The sequence below is a fragment of the Mustelus asterias genome, chromosome 12, assembly GCF_964213995.1.
Source record: "Mustelus asterias chromosome 12, sMusAst1.hap1.1, whole genome shotgun sequence".
NCBI classification, from domain to species: Eukaryota; Metazoa; Chordata; class Chondrichthyes; order Carcharhiniformes; family Triakidae; genus Mustelus; species Mustelus asterias.
Window position 1 is genome coordinate 20,809,515 of NC_135812.1, and position 17,653 is coordinate 20,827,167.

At 45.0% G+C, this 17,653-nt stretch overlaps 1 protein-coding gene across 1 annotated transcript in view; it reads left to right on the forward strand.

Moving 5' to 3' along the window:
• sez6b (seizure related 6 homolog b) overlaps window positions 1–17,653 on the forward strand; it is a 934,329-nt gene that overhangs the window by 757,652 nt on the left and 159,024 nt on the right. Inside the window, exon 5 of the mRNA XM_078224908.1 lies at window positions 7,729–7,914. Coding sequence (XP_078081034.1) covers window positions 7,729–7,914 — 186 coding nt within the window. The remainder of the gene's footprint in view (window positions 1–7,728; window positions 7,915–17,653) is intronic.

A 17,653-nucleotide genomic window follows, 5' to 3' on the forward strand; every position in this document is an offset into this window, starting at 1 on the left:
TACAGTTGAAAAAGTTTGCTTCTTGCGCGCTATACAAAGCATACCGCTCATAGAGAAGGAAACTAGAGAGTGCAGAATGTGGTGTTACAGACGTAGCTAGGGTGTAGAGAAAGATCAAGTTAATATAAGATAGGTCCATTCAAGAGTGGTTGACAAATGTGGTTGACTCTCAACTGCCCTCTGAACAAGAGCAACTGGGGATTGGCAAATAATGATAGCCACCAGTGACGCCCATCTCCACGAATGAATTTTTAAAAAGTCTGAAGACAGCGGGAAAGAAGCTGTCTTGAGTCGGTTGGTACGTGACCTCAGACTTTTGTATCTTTTCCCGATGGAAGAAGGTGGTACAGAGTATGTCCAGGGTACATGGGTCCTTGAATAGGCTGGTTGCTTTTCTGAGATGGATGGGAGGCTGGGTTGCATGCTGGACTGGGCTACGTCCACAATCCTTTGTCGTTTCTTATAGTCTTGGGCAGAGCAGGAATCAAAGCAATCTGTGATACATCCAGAGAGGATGCTTTCGATGGTGCATCCGTAAAAATTGGTGAGTCGTAGTGGACATGCCAAATTTCCTTAGCCTCCTGAAAAAGTAGAGGTGCGGTGTGGAGGGACCAGGACAGATTGTTGGTAACCTAGACACCTCAAAACTTGAAGCTCTCGACCATTATTTGATCTTGATATCTGCTGATTGACCCGATCTCAGCCAGCGCAGATCAAGTTGAAGAAAGGGGAAAATTGGTTAGGGGGTTCGAACTGCCGCTTCCTCCCACACAACTTGTGTACGTGACTGGTATTAGATTGTGTCCGATGTGGACAAATCAGTTGGCTAAAACCCATAATCACTTGGATGAGGTTGTAACAAGCAGACAACGGCTAGTGGAGAAGAGAGAAACGGGGAGGGGAGGGGTAAAAATTGGCAAGGGATGGGAAATGAATAGGCCTGATTTATTTGGAACACTGATCACATGCCTGGTTATTTTGAGTTGACACATGCAGTTATCCAGATTCCTTTGGGATGGTTATAAATATTCACGAAACAATTTCTGTCAAGTAGCACGATGGAAAATCTGTGAAGATTTTCAAAAGCTGCTAAGAGGATTCTAAATGCTATTTACAGCCTCACACAGATTACATTACCTTTTACAAAAGGAAGCAGCATTATTGAACTAATCTTATTTTTACAAGTTCTGCTCCTTTTCAAATTACGTTCTTCTTGCTGTTTTTAGTCTTTATCCATCTTCCTAATGGAGCTTGTGCTTATCTCGCATAGATCATTGATGCAATGTGTAACGTTGCCAGGAATCTTTGGTTATTCCCATAGTATCTTAAGGCTTCAAAATTGATTTCAAAGCAGTTACACTTAGTTAGGCCATAGGTCCAAAATCAATTGGCTGGGCCATTTTTTGATAGCGATGTTATGGGAAAATGAATTTGGCTGCAACACACTCTCTGATCCCTGTTTCTAACTGATTCTTTTATTCATTGGACATGGACGTTGCTGACTGGCCAGCATTTATTGCCCATCCCTACTTGCCCAAGGGTAGCTGAGAGTCAACCACATTGCTGTGGCTCTGGAGTCACATGTCGGCCAGACCAGATAAGGAAGGCAGATTTGCTTCCCGAAAGGACATTAGTGAACCAGATGGGTTTTTCCGGCAATCGACAATTGTTTCATGGTCATCAGCAGATTCTTAATTCCAGATATTCTGTCATTATTGAATTCAAATTCCACCATCTGTCATGGCGGGATTCGAACCTTGGTCCCCAGAACATTAGCTGAGTTTCTGGATTAATAGTCTTGCAATAATACCACTAGGCCATCGCCTCTCCAGGAACTGATCTTCAAAGCTTTGTGATCTCTGCAATGTGGCAGATTCATTCAGTTCGGAGCATCCTTGACTCAAAGCCGGAGGGATGAGTCCCAGACAAGGACTAGCACTGTATTCTGATGTTCCAATGTAACCCACAGTAACATAAGAAATATTGGATTTGATTTGATTTATTATTGTCACATGTATTGAGATACTATGAAAAATATTGTTTCTTGCGCACTCTACAGACAAAACATACCGTTTATAGAGTACATAGGGGAGAAGGAAAGGAGAGAGTGCAGAATATGGTGTTGCAGTTACATATAGGATGTGGAGGAAGATCAGCTTAATATATGGTAGGTTGATTCAAAAGTCTGATGGCAGCAGGGAAGAAGCTGTTCTTGAGTCAGTTGGTATGTGATCTCAGACTTTTGTACCTTTTTCCCGACAGAAGGAAGTGGAATAGGAAATTAGGAGTGGGCCATTTGTCACTTGGAGCCTACACTGCCATTCAACAAGATCATGGCTGATCTTCTACTTCAACTCCACCCGCCTGCACTCTCTCTCCATATCGCTCAATTCCTTCAGTATCCACAAATCTCCCAATCTCTATCTTAAGTATACTCAGTGACTGAGCATCTGGAGCTCTGTGAACTGGAGAATTCTGGGTGAATAAATTTCTCCTCGCCTCGGTCTTTAATGGCTTAATGTCTTATTCTGAATCTGTGACCCCCACCTCCCCCCGACCCCCCACACCCATGTGTGAGACGCACTGTTAGGTTTGCTTGATTTCAGATTCAATTTTCAACTGCCTGTTCCCAATGCTTCAAGTGGATGCTTCACATTAATATAATTGCCTCAAGGTCGCATGACAAGATTTGCAGGCAGTTCACAAGAGTATCTTCGCCAGACTCTTACCCTCCACCGATACCACCAGGAACAGATTAACTGGCATTGGACTGATGTTTATGGGACTTTGCTGGCACAGAAGGGTGCTTTATTTAACTATGTTACAGCGTCCATGAAAGTAATTAGTTGTGTGAAGTGCTTTGAGACTAAGGCACTTGATAAATACAAGTATTGTGCTGCAACAAGTGTAGCAGATCTGTTTGAAAATGATTCAGTGATAAGTATAAAGTAAACCAGCGTATGCTGGGGAATAATTCATCATGAAATAGTGAACAGAATGAGGTCAGGAGCTATTCATATTGATCATGTTTTTTTACGTAATATTGTGGAAAGGTTCATTATGTGTGGAACCGGAGGAGATTGGTGAAGCATTGAACCAATATTTCTCTTCGGTGTTCACGCAAGGGGACATGAATATAGCTGAGGAGGACACTGGGTTGCAAGGGAGTAGAATAGACAGTATTACAGTTGATAAGGAGGATGTGCAGGATATTCTGGAGGGTCTGAAAATAGATAAATCCCCTGGTCCGGATGGGATTTATCCAAGGATTCTCTGGGAGGCAAGAGAAGTGATTGCAGAGCCTCTGGCTCTGATCTTCAGGTCGTCGTTGGCCTCTGGTATAGTACCAGAAGATTGGAGGTTAGCGAATGTTGTCCCATTGTTTAAGAAGGGGAACAGAGACTTCCCCGGGAATTATAGACCGGTGAGTCTCACTTCTGTTGTCGGCAAGATGTTGGAAAAAATTATAAGGGATAGGATTTATAGTTATTTGGAGAGTAATGAATTGATAGGTGATAGTCAGCATGGTTTTGTGGCAGGTAGGTCGTGCCTTACTAACCTTATTGAGTTTTTTGAGAAAGTGACCAAGGAGGTGGATGGGGGCAAGGCAGTGGACGTGGTATATATGGATTTTAGTAAGGCGTTTGATAAGGTTCACCATGGTAGGCTTCTGCAGAAAATGCAGATGTATGGGATTGGGGGTGATCTAGGAAATTGGATCAGGAATTGGCTAGCGGATAGGAAACAGAGGGTGGTGGTTGATAGTAAATATTCATCATGGAGTGCGGTTACAAGTGGTGTACCTCAGGGATCTGTTTTGGGGCCACTGCTGTTTGTAATATTTATTAATGATCTGGATGAGGGTATAGTTGGGTGGATTAGCAAATTTGCTGATGACACCAAAGTCGGTGGTGTGGTAGACAGTGAGGAAGGGTGTCGTAGTTTGCAGGAAGACTTAGACAGGTTGCAAAGTTGGGCCGAGAGGTGGCGGATGGAGTTTAATGCGGAGAAGTGTGAGGTAATTCACTTTGGTAGGAATAACAGATGTGTTGAGTATAGGGCTAACGGGAGGACTTTGAATAGTGTGGAGGAGCAGAGGGATCTAGGTGTATGTGTGCATAGATCCCTGAAAGTTGAGAATCAAGTAGATAAGGTTGTTAAGAAGGCATATGGTGTCTTGGCGTTTATTGGTAGGGGGATTGAATTTAGGAGTCGTAGCGTTATGTTGCAACTGTACACAACTCTGGTGCGGCCGCACTTGGAGTACTGTGTGCAGTTCTGGTCCCCACATTACAGGAAGGATGTGGAGGCTTTGGAGAGGGTGCAGAGGAGGTTTACCAGGATGTTGCCTGGTATGGAGGGGAGATCCTATGAGGAGAGGCTGAGGGATTTGGGATTGTTTTCGCTGGAAAGGCGGCGGCTAAGAGGGGATCTTATTGAAACATATAAGATGATTAGAGGTTTAGATAGGGTGGATAGTGATAGCCTTTTTCCTCTGATGGAGAAATCCAGCACGAGGGGGCATGGCTTTAAATTGAGGGGGGGTAGTTATAGAACCGATGTCAGGGGTAGGTTCTTTACCCAGAGGGTGGTGAGGGATTGGAATGCCCTGCCAGCATCAGTAGTAAATGCGCCTAGTTTGGGGGCGTTTAAGAGATCCGTAGATAGGTTCATGGACGAAAAGAAATTGGTTTAGGTTGGAGGGTCACAGTTTTTTTTTTTTGTTTTTTTTTTAACTGGTCGGTGCAACATCGTGGGCCGAAGGGCCTGTTCTGCGCTGTAATGTTCTATGTTCTATGTTCTATGTTCTATACTCCAGCAGAAAGCGGACGAGTGCAGTAGAAGTAGAGATGGACGTTGAAAGCTACCCCTTTTGTTGGGAATTCAGAGGTCCCAGAATCCTACATAAAATTTACTTCAAATCTCACAAAGGCAGAGTGTGCGCATCATGTATTTGGTATTCCAACACAAAAGTGTCAAGAAAGGGCACTTAAAGGGCAAATCTCTGAGTGGTGCGGTCAGATAGTAAATGGCACATTACATTGGAGGCTGTTAAGACTGGCGGCAGAAAGTATTTTCTCCAATGTTAAGGCTATGGAGTTGGAGAATGAATGCTGACACCTGGAGCTCCTCATGAAGCGGTTTCCTCTACAAGAGCTGAAGAAATTCCTCAGCAAATCGGATGATCTTGTCATCCCACCACCACTGCCTCGTATCTTACAGTGGTCAGCCAAAGGGCTGCATTGGCAATGGTCTGGAAGCCCATTATTTTAACTTAGTAAGGTGGCGCAAGCGCTTGGTGAGTGGGCGGGGGAGGGGGAGGGGGGGATTGGTGGTGAGGTTCGCTCAGTTGACTGGTTGGCATACCTGTGGATCGGATTAATGCCAGCACCGTGCACTCAATCTCAGTTCTGGCTGAGACAGACTCAAGGCTCACGTCTTTGCCATGCCCACTGTAAAGCAGTGTGCTGTGAATAGACACCAGGGACCTGCCTACAAGCAGATAACACAAAGAGAAGAAGTGGACAGCAGTGTTTACAATGTCGAAAACAGGAAATCCAGTTGCACTTGAATACTAACTTTAATAAAGGAAATTGAGTCATTTCTTCCCCAGAAAATTATTTGTATGGAACATTGAATTAAATTGGATTGATTTGTTATTGTCACATGTATTGGGATGCAGTGAAAAGTATTGTTTCTTGCACGCTATACAGGCAAAGCATACTGTACATAAAGCACATAGGGGAGAATCATAGAATCCCTACAGTACAGAAGGAGGCCATTCAACCCATCGAGCCTGCACTGACAACAAGCCCACCCTATCCCTGCAACCCCACATATTTACCCTGCTGATCCCCCCCGATACTTGGGTCAATTTAGCGTGGCCAATACACCTAACCCGCACATCTTTGGAGCACCCAGAGGAAACCCACGCAGACACGGGGAGAATGTGCAAACTCCGCACAGACGGTGACCCAAGCCGGGAATCATACCCGGGTCCCTGACGCTGTGAGCCAGCAGTGCTAACCACTCTGCCACCGTGTCACCCAAGGAAGGAAAGAAAGGAAAGGGTGCAGTATATAGTGTTGATGTTACCGATAGGGTGCAACAGGTTTATTTGGCGGCCTTCACGACACATGACAACGCAGAATCGCTGAGCAAAAACTGATAGGCAAGTTCTGCACACATGAGGACGGCCTCAACCGGGATCTTGGATTCATGTCACACTATCTGTAACCCCCACGACTTGCCTGGGCTTGCAAAATCTCACTAACTGTCCTGGCTGGAGACAATACACACCTCTTTAACCTGTGCTTAACCCTCTCTCCATTCACATTGTCTGTACCTGTAAAGACTTGATTACCTGTAAAGACTCGCATTCCAACCATTATGTTGCAAATTGAGTCTGTGTCTATGTATGCCCTGTTTGTGAACACAACTCTTCACTCACCTGAAGAAGGAGCAACACTCCAAAAGCTTGTGCTACCAAATAAACCTTTTGGACTTTAACCTGGTGTTGTGAGACTTCTTACTGTACTTACCGCAGTCCAACGCCGGCATCTCCACATCACTGATAGGGTGAACATGAATTATTTCCACCCATTAACATGGGTACAAAATACAAGAGGCTTGAAATCTAAAATGAAAATAAAAAATGCTGAAAAACCTCAAGAGGTCCCAGGTGCCGACTGACCTGCTGAGTATTTCCAGCATTTTCAATTTTTATTTCATTGACCAATGAAGCTTTCATTCCATTTGAATCCATTTCTTTTTCCCCTTCATTGGAGTAACATGCAGGTGCTGTCAGCGAGAAAACAGTGCCCAATGCTCATGGAGTGTCATTAAAGCAGTGTCTGTATGTGTGCATTCTGCTCGCCACATGACCAGCAGGTTGTGAAAGATTTGGTTTAAAAGTTTATGAAAGTTTATTTAAGTTTATTTATTAGTGTCACAAGTAGGCTTACATTAACACTGCAATAAAATTACTGTGAAAATCCCCTAGTCGCCACACTCCGGCGCCTGTTCGGGTACGTTGAGGGAGAATTTAGCATGGCCAATGCACCTAACCAGCACATCTTTCGGACTGTGGGAGGAAACCCACGCAGACACAGGAAGAACGAACAAACTTCACACAGTTGGTGACCCAGGTCCTTGGCGCTGCGAGGTAGCAGTGTTAACCACTGTGTTGGAGTGAGTGCAAAGAAGGGTGTTGCCTGGTCTCGAGGGCGTTGACTATGAGGAGAGGTTGAATAAACTAGGATTATTTTCACTGGAAAGACGAAGACTGAGGGGAGACCTGATAGAGGTCTACAAAATTATTAGAGGCATAGACAAGGTGAATAGTCAGGGGCATTTTCCCAAAGTGGAAGTGTCAATTACAAGGGAGCACAGGTACAAGGTGAGAGGGGGAAAGTTTAAGGGAGATGTGCGGGGGTGGTTTTTCACGCAGTAGTGGTGGGTGCCAGGAACACGCTGCCAGAGGAGTTGGTGGAAGCAGGCACATTAGCAACATTTAAGAGACATCTGGGTGGGTACATGAATAGGGAGGGAATAGAGGAATATGGTTCGAGTAAGGGAAGAAGGCTTTTTAATTTCGTGATCGGCAAGGGCTTGGAGGACCAAAGGGCCTGTTCCTGTGCTATAGTTTTCTTTGTTCTTTGTATTTGTCTTTCCTCGCGTATTTTATGGCCCTTTTTTTCTCTAATACTGTCCTCTGTCTTTCCGCAGCTTATTTGCTCAGCTGTGGATTTCCACAGAAACCTTCTTCCGGCGACGTGTCTGTCACCAGTCTCCACCCTGGGGGTGTGGCACAGTTTTACTGCAACTCAGGTTACCGGCTGCAAGGATTCCCTTCTCTCACCTGTGTCAATGGCAGCAGACCTCGCTGGAGTAACGAGGAACCGGAGTGCATTGGTAAGGATTGGAGGGGCGTGGTTCACCATTGGCAATGGGATAAGTTGAAAGCACTTTTTAAAAGCAAGGTAGGCTTTGCGTCTTCTGAACAGATGAGGCTTTGTGGTGCTCTTCGCCCCTCTACCCTTCTTTAAGACAACCCTCAAAACCTACCTCCTTGTCATGGCTTATGGTTATCTGAAGTAGAGTCATACGGACTTGAAATGTCAGCTCTATTTTCTCTCCCCATAGATGCTGCCAGACCTGCTGAGTTTTTCCAACATTTTCTGTTTTTGTCTTTGACTAGGCTTATGGTTACCTATCCAAATATCTCCTGAGGTAACTTTGTGTTGAATTTTGTTTGATAACACTGCTATGAAGTGACTTGGATGTTTTGCCACGCTGAAGATGTGATATAAATACAAGTTGTTGTTGCAAATCTCACAGTATCTCAACTCTTGCAAAAATAGGGAAGTGGGTGTCTCAAAAGTAACTGGGGGAAAGTAAGGTACGTTGCCATGGGCTATTAGATGCATAATTTTCTTCATCAATTATATATGTACTGTGGCACAGTGGTTAGCATTGCTGCCTCACAGCGCCAGGGATCCAGGTTCGATTCCTGGCTTGTGTCACTGTCTGTGCAAAGTCTGCACGTTCTCCCCGGGTCAGTTTCCTTTGGGTGCTCCAGTTTCCTCCCACAGTCCAAAAGGCCTGCTAGTTAGGTGCATTGGCCAAGCTAAATTCCCCCTCAGTGTACCCGAACAGGTGCCGGAGTGTGGCGACGAGGGGATTTTCACAGTAACTTCATTGCAGCGTTAATGTAAGCCTACTTGTAAAGTAAATTTATTTATTAGTCACAAGTACGTTAACACTGCAATGAAGTTAGTGTGAAATAAGCTGCAACTTTGATGTGTGGTGATTGTCGCTTTAAGGGCAGCATACTTGGGGACTCAGAGTAGGTAATCACCCCAAGGAGTGGAGCCCTCACTGGATGCAGACATGATGAGAGCAAACTGCAACCATGAGGCTCCTGGACAATTTTCTTAATAAATCCTTTTTGTGTTTACGAATGGAGTGTCTGAAAGTGTATCTTTACAGTATGACTCTCTTTTTGCAAACTGTTCTGTTCCATTATGGCTGGTGCCTGCTTTTTTATTGTGTGGTTTTTTAAAAACTTTTACACTGTTGTATTTTCTTTTTAGCTTATCCGATATAATTTCTTCTAATTCAGTTCCTTCTTATTGCTGTCCATATTTTGATTCCAGATGTTATATTAGCTCTTTCCAAGAATTATGGAATCCCTACAGTGCAGAGGGAGGCCATGCGGCCCATCGAGTCTGCTCCGACAACAATGTGGGAATCGAACCCGGGTCCCTGGTGCTGTGAGGCAGCAGTGCTGACCACTGTGCCCTGTGACTCCCTATCCTGAAGGATGTTTTATTGTTAATTATGGTTGCAAAGCGGCAATCTCCTGCTCCATCCAGACGCTAATCAGAGCCAAAGGCCTCTTTGGTATCACTGCTCTGTTTCTCCTCATGCTGATGCTTCATGTACCCTCATACTGATCATGTATCCTCATACTGATGCTTCATTTCCTCCATAGGTTTATAAGATGTAAGAGCAGAATTAGGCCATTCAGCCCATTGAGTCCACTCCGCCATTCGATCATGGCTGATATGCTCCTCATCCCCATTTTCCTGCCTTCTCCCCATAACCCTTCAACCCATTACCAATTAAAAATCTGTCTAACTCCTCCTTACATTTGCTCACTGTCCCAGCATCCACCGCACTTTGGGGTAGCGAATTTCACAGATTCACAACCCTTTGGGAGAAGTAGTTTCTCCTCAACTCAACACCACAATCTGTCTTACAAAGATCCGAAAGATGATCCCTGCAGTGAGTAATCAGCCTGGCTTATTGTCTCTGGCACACATGTCTGAATCCAGTTTGGACTACTCAGGCAGTTCTAAGCATACCCTACCCAATGTAACCGCGGGCCACAGTGCAACAAGCCAACAATGAACAATATTGCCCAGGGAGCCTTCAATCATTTTGAAAGTGGAATCATTTCAATTGATGCTGTGGAAGATGCTGTTCTGTACAACAAGTTCAAACATATTAGAATCATAGAACCCCTACAGTGCAGAAGGAGGCCATTTGGCCCATCAAGTCTGCACTGACTTTTCAAGAGAGCATCTTCCCCAGGCCCACTCCCTTAACCCCCGAATTCCCCTAAATTACACACGTCTTGGGACACTAAGGGGCAAATTAGCATGGCCAATCCACCGAACCCACACAATTTTGGACACGAAGGGGCAAATTAGCATGGCCAATCCACCAAACCCACACAACTTTGGACACGAAGGGGCAATTTAGGATGGCCAACCCACCTATCCCGCATATCTTTGGATTGTGGGAGGAAACCGGAGCACCCGGAGGAAACCCATGCAGACTCTGGGAGAATGTGCAAACTCCACACACACGGTCACACAAGGCTGGAATCGAACCTGCGTCCCTGGCTCTGCAAGGCAGCAGTGCTAACCACTGTGCCGCCCGTGGTGTATTATTGAGCCAGAGTAGGATGAACTTCACAGGTTAATAGATTGTGCTATTTCTGACCTAAAGGTATTTTATCCGTTCGCTGAGGGCAAAATGCAAAAAATCCACAGAGCATATACATATATACAAAAACTCTAAATCATATATGAAGCACGCGATATAAATAGATCCCTAAAACTAATGCTAATGTGACAAAATTTGAATATAATCATGAGTGGTAATAAAATGGACTAACTGGCAACAAGTTCTGATTATTATTTCAATACATTATTGATGTTTGCACTCAGAAGTTGGGTGAGATGGCATCAATATTCTATCGAAAAGAACAAGCTGGAATTGACTTCTCTATAGTGTGTAGAATGGGTTTTACGTGTTATTTTATTCAGAGTGAAAGCAAACTGGCACTTTTTGCTGGATGGGTTTCATCCTGGTGTTGTGAGACATCTTACTGTGTTTACCCCAGTCCAATGCCGGCATCTCCACATCGTGGCTTTCATACTGTCAGGAGCAGCATAGTCTGACTGTTGCTGACTCCATTTAATTCTGGCTTTATAGAGTCCCTTTTCCCCCAAGCCCCTCTTAGCGAGATGACTCAGAGGTGTGGCAGGATACAGTGAGAGGTGAGTCTTTTGATGAATTAAAATTAAAATTCAGGCTTTCCCTTGGCCAGGCGATTCTTTCCCAGCTTGGTAATATGTCATCTTGATGAGCGCAAAAACTCATCCTTTTTTTAAACATTTAATTCAGCAGCAATATCAAAATAACTGCTTCGGTGTGTTTTACCGACACATTTAAGATGAGTTGCAGCTCACTCATGTGCTCATGGATGTTTTCAAGTGATACAGTTAATCATCGATGAAGCATAGCTTTGACATAGTTTTCTAGAATTCCTATGGTCCAAAAGGAGGTCATTCGGTCCATCTTCTTCATGCCAGCCCAAGGACTCCCCGGTGCCCTTTTGGGGTGGCACGGTGGCACAGTGGTTCGCACTGCTGCCTCACAGCGCCAGGGACCCGGATTCAATTCCCGACTTGGGTCGCTGTCAGTGTGGAGTTTGCACATTCTCCCCGTGTCTGCGTGGGTTTCCTCCGGGTTCTCCAGTTTCCTTCCACACTCCAAAGATGTGCGGGTTAGGTTGATTGGCCGTGCTAAATTGCCTCTTAGTGTCAGGGGATTAGTAGAGTAAATAAGTAGGGTTATGGGAATAGGGTCTGGTTGACATTGAGGTCAGTGCAGACTTGATGGGCCGAATGGTCTCCTACTGCAATGAGGGATTCTATGATTCTAATCCCACCTTCCTGCACCCGGCCCATAGCTTACGGCACTGAATGTGCAGATCCAGGTACTTTTTTAAAGAGTTTAGGGTTTCTGCCTCCACCACCAACTCAGGCAGCGAATTCCAGAACTAGTTTGAGTTTGAATTTTCTTGGGGTTTTGGTGAGCACATTAACTTGCTTTTCAAAAGAAAGAGTGCATTCCTTTTGAAATTAAGGATTGTCTTAAGGGAGAAAAGTGAGGAATTAGAAGCTGGAGGGATGTTAAGAGGGAATTCCAGAGGTCGGAGCTGAAGGCACAGCCACTGTTGATGGAGTGAATAAAATCAGGAGTGCTCAGTAGAGTTCTGTATGGCCTGGAGGTTGCAAAGATGGAGAGGAACGAGGTCACGGGAGGATTTGAAAATAAGGATGAGAATTTCAGATCGTGAGCGAAATCTTCTGTCTCTTCACACCAGTGGAATTTTCTGGTCCCGCCAATGGCGCACCCTGGCCGTTGGTTTCCTGGCGGCTTGGCGTGGTATCAATGGGAAATCCCATTGATAGCAACAGGACTGGAAGATCCTGCCACCGGCCACCAGCTTGCCACCTCCCACCATCGAGCAACATGCCACAGGGAGGCCAAGGAATCTCACCCCAAGACTCTGCAAGACTAGGACCCAGTAGAGATCAGCCAATACTGGAGAGATGGATGAAACTGGGCTTGATTCAACTTAGAACAAGTGCAGCAGATATTTTGAATGACTTCAAGCTTGCAGGTGGCAGTACATTAGAGGACACCCGAGACTGGGCGGCACAGTGGTTAGCCCTGCTGCCTCACAGCACCAGGGACCCGGGTTCGAATGGGTGACTGTGTGGAGTTTGCCCATTCTCCCTGTGTCCGCGTGGGTTTCCTCGGTGCTCCGGTTTTCCCCATTGTCCAGTGATGTGCAGGTTGAGTGGATTGGCCTTGCTAATTGCCCCTTAAGTGTCCCAAGATGTGTAGGTTAGGGGAATTAGAAGGTAACTGTGTGGGGTTACAGGGATAGGGTGGCAGGTGGGCCTGGGAAAGATGTTCTGTCAGAGAGTCAGTGCAGACTCAATGGACCGAATAGCCTCCTACTTCACTGTCATGATTCTATGACTGCGCTGCAATAATCAAGCCTAGCAGTAACAGTGGCATGGTTGAGGTTTTCAGCAGCAGATGAAATGAGGTAAAGTCAAAATCAAACAATGTTACAACGGTGGACGTAGACGATCTAAGCGGTTGTCAGCCAAAGCTCTCCACCGGGTAGCAATCACAAGACTTCATTTTCCTCCACATTTTCCCTCTCCAGCCCAGAGCTGCAATGACCTTTTGGGTCTAAGATCATCCAGCTGACAGGCTGCAGGTCAGTGACTCGATGTAAAACTGTATAACGCAATCAATAAAATAGCTACACAGATTAAAATTTAATGAATCATTACTCCACTCCGAGTGAGAGAGAAAGAGGGAAAAAAAATCAATGTTTTTAAACTAAAACTGACCTCGGCAACAGTGGAAAATCAACTTGAAGGTTTTCAGTATAGATTCAGTCACTTCCAGCTTTTAAAAATAAGTATTTTCTTAATAAATGCCTATGTATTTAAAAAATTGTATTTTCTGGCTCCATCGTGTTATTTGTGCTAGTGTCGATGCAAGATTAATATTTGGGTAGACTTGCCGCAGTAGTTTGATCCCCCGTGCTGACCTTTGAAGCCTCAAGTTTTGAATTTGGAAGCAAACTGTAAATATCAAAACCAGGACAGGTGTATCCATCTGAGCGAGGCAAAATCTGCCCTATTCAAAGAATTTGTCAGCCTGGAGGCGTTTTTAACGAGACATTTTGGCAGTGAAACGCTTTTGTAACATTAGAAGACAAACCAGTTTGCTTCCAGGCACGAATAATGAACTGCCACAATCAAACCAGAGGGCACATATAGTCAGTAAGACTGAGATCTTCTCCCTTTGTAAAATCACGGTAAGAAGTCTCACAACAGTCTGAAGTCTGAGGATTCAGGGTAGACCATTTAGGACGGAGATGAGGAAACATTTCTTCACCAAAGACTGGTGAGCCTTTGAAATTCATTACCACAGGAAGTAGTTGATGCCAAAACATTGAATGTATTCAAGAGGCAGCTGGATATAGCACTTGGAGCAAATGGGATCAAAAGTTATGCGGAAAAAGCAGGATTAGGCTATTGAGTTGGATGATCAGCCATGATCGTAATGAATGGCGGAGCAGGTTCGAAGGGCCAAATGGCCTCCTCCTGCTCCTAGCTTTGATGTTTGTGCAAGGCCCGTGTCAGTAGCTCTGTGGGAATTTATTTTTTAATTAATTCATGAGATGTGGGCCTCGCTGGCTGGGCTGGCATTTATTGCCCCATCCCTAATTACCCTTGAACTGAGTGGCTATTTATTTCAGAGGCCATTTTAAGAGTCAATCACATTGCTGTGGGTCTGGAGGGCGACACGGTGGCACAGTGGTTAGCACTGCTGCCTCACAGCACCAGGGAACCGGGTTCGATTCCCAGCTTGGATCACTGTCTGTGTGGAGGTTGCACATTCTCCCCGTGTCTGCGTGGGTTTCCTCCAGGTGCTCTGGTTTCCTCCCAAAGTCCGAAAGACGTGCTGATTAGGTGCATTGGCCATGCTAAATTCTCCCTCAGTGTACCTGAACAGGCGCCGGAGTGTGGTGACTAGGGGATTTTCACAGTAACTTCATTGCAGTGTTAATGTAAGCCTACTTGTGACACTAATAAATAAACTCTAAAACTTAAACATGGAAGCCGGATCAGGTAAGAACGGCAGATTTCCTTCCCTAAAGAACATTAGTGAACCAGATGGGTTTTTAGGACAATTGGAAATGGTTTCATGGTCATCTCTAAATTCCAGATTTGTATTGAATTCCAATTTCACGAGGGAAATTTCACAGTAACTTCATTACAGTGTTGATGTAAGCCTTACTTGTGACTAATAAGTAAAAGCTAAACTAATTTCACCATCTTGCCTTGAAGGGATTCGAATGGGATTCCCCATTGCCCTGGGATTCGAATGGGATTCCCCATATGCCCTGGGTTTCTGGATTACGAGTCCAATGATAACACCACTACGCCACCAGCTCCCCAATCTCACAGTAACTGCTGAAATCCTGAGGTACACTTGCTAGGAGATCCAGTAAAAAATGAGATCAGCCACCGCCTGGCCTTTAGAAAGCATGATGTGGAGATGCCGGCGTTGGACTGGGGTGAACACAGTAAGAAGTCTCACAACACCAGGTTAAAGTCCAACAGGTTTATTTGGTAGCAAATACCATAAGCTTTCGGAGCGCTGCTCCTTCGTCAGATGGAGTGGAAATGTGCTCTCAAATAGGGCACAGAGACACAGAAATCTCACAGAAACCCCCACAGCTTGCCCCCTGGACTTGCAGAATCTCACTAGCTGTTCTGTCTGGAGACAATACACATCTCTTTAACCTGTGTTTAATGCTCCCTCCACCCACATTGTCTGTACCTTTAAGACCTGGCTGGTTGTAGGGATTCGCATTCTAATCAGTATTCTGTAACTTGATTTCTGTACCGGAGATGAGGGGTTTGGATTATGAGGAGAGGCTGAGGAGATTGGGTTTGTACTCGTTGGAGTTTAGAAGGATGAGGGGGGATCTTATGGAGACTTATAAGATAATGCGGGGGCTGGATAGGGTGGAGGCGGAGAGATTCTTTCCACTTAGTAAGGAAGTTAAAACTAGAGGACACAGCCTCAAAATAAAGGGGGGTCGGTTTAAGACAGAGTTGAGGAGGAACTTCTTCTCCCAGAGGGTGGTGAATCTCTGGAATTCTCTGCCCACTGAGGTGGTGGAGGCTACCTCGCTGAATATGTTTAAAGCGCGGATGGATGGATTCCTGATCGGTAAGGGAATTAAGGGTTATGGGGATCAGGCGGGTAAGTGGTACTGATCCACGTCAGATCAGCCATGATCTTATTGAATGGCGGGGCAGGCTCGAGGGGCTAGATGGCCTACTCCTACTCCTATTTCTTATGTTCTTCTTATGTTCTTATGGTATTTGCTACCAAATAAACCTGTTGGACTTTAACCTGGTGTTGTGAGACTTCTTACTTTAGAAAGCATGCCAACTTTACTTTTAGATTGCCGCTGGCAGGGTGCAAACTGAGTACCAAGATCTGTTGCCCCTTCTAATGCAACGTAAAGCCACCTTTAAAAGAGTCATAATGCTATGTTCTATTGTTAGATTCTGAATTGAGGGATGTCCTCTTTTCTCCCTTTTTCTTTCACAGAAGCATCGAAAATACTGATTTTATTTTCCAATGTCCGTATAAAATCTGTACAAATCTGTAGAATTACAACACTTTTGATGTTTTCAGGAGCCAGAATCAATACTTGCCAGGGGCATGAACACTGACCTTTATCCAACTGTAATAATGCACCGTGTTTCAATCAAACGATACGGTTATTGCTTTAGGTGGATGCAGCGGAGAATTGTATGCCTCCGTCTCCATGCGTATGGATGTTGAAAGAAAAAGCAAACACGCACCAAACATGACCAGTTTCAGGTTCTTCCCAAAGTTTCTAATCTGGTCAGATTCAACCACTTTGACCTCAGTGCTATTTGTCCCGGTATAACTTGGTACCCACACCTGTATTTAACATCTTACCAGAAAAGTGCCCTCCATATCCTCTTGTGGTGGAATTTTCTGAGTTTACTAGCGGTGGATGTACGTCCCATGACCTCAGGTAGCCCAGTGATGAGCACGAAAGGGCAAGAAAATCAATTCGAAATTGACAAAGTTCACTAGACCCAACAAACCTGTCCCTTTCTAATTGATGTCAATCCCATTTCCCTGACTTTCCTCCATCCCTCAGTCCCTTCCGTCACCAGAATTGTATCGAATTATCTCTTCAACCTTTTGCCGTCTAACTAGTTAACTGACCCCCATTTACCCAGCACTCAATTAGATCTGTCTAACCTGCTGCTCATGGGCCACATGAAGCCCTTAAATTCTGACAATCCTTTTGTCAAAGTCATAGAATCATAGCATCTCTACACTGCATAAAGAGGCCATTCAGCCCACTGAGTCTGTACTGACCCTCCGAAAGTGTACCCTGCCCAGGCCCAATCCTCCGCCCTAACCCTGTAAACCCGCGCATCGATCATGGCCAATCCATCTAACCTCCAGATCTTGAGACACTAAGGGGCAATTTAGCATGGCCAATCTACCTAACCTGCACACCTTTGGAGTGTGGGAGGAAACACAGACAGACACAGGGAGAACGTGTAAACTCCACACAGACAGTGACCCAAAGTCGCAATCGAACCCAGGTCCCTGGAGCTGTGAGGCAGCAGTGCTAACTACTGTGCCAGCCCTTAGTTCTATTTAACTGCACATTTCTTATTTTGGTGTTTCCTCTGTTTAAAGGTGATGGGTCTCGAAGAATCGAAAGGGCTGTGTTCAGTAGCATTGCCCCCCTGATGGATAAATCCCGAATGAGGTTATCAAAATCAGATGATCAGCAATCTGAAACTTAATATAAATGCAAATGGTTAGGAAAAATGATCCAAACTTTACAAATGACCCAAAAGGTCCCATGTATCCACACAAAAGCATCTCACAAAGATCCCTGATAATATGCATGGTGTGCTTGTGCAAGGAATGTTAGCAGGCATGTTAGCAATTAGCAGTTAGCATGTTAGAATCCTAGCAAGCAATTAGGAAGACAAATGGCATGATGGTCTTTACTGCACATCTATAGTACAAGAATAAAGAAGTCTTGCCACAATTGTAAAGGGCTTCAGTGGGACCTCTGACATACCGTGCGCCATTTGTATCTCCACATTTAAGGGAGGATATAATTGCATTGGAGGTGGTGCAGTGAAGATTCCCTGGATTCTTCCCTGGGATGAGGGAGGTG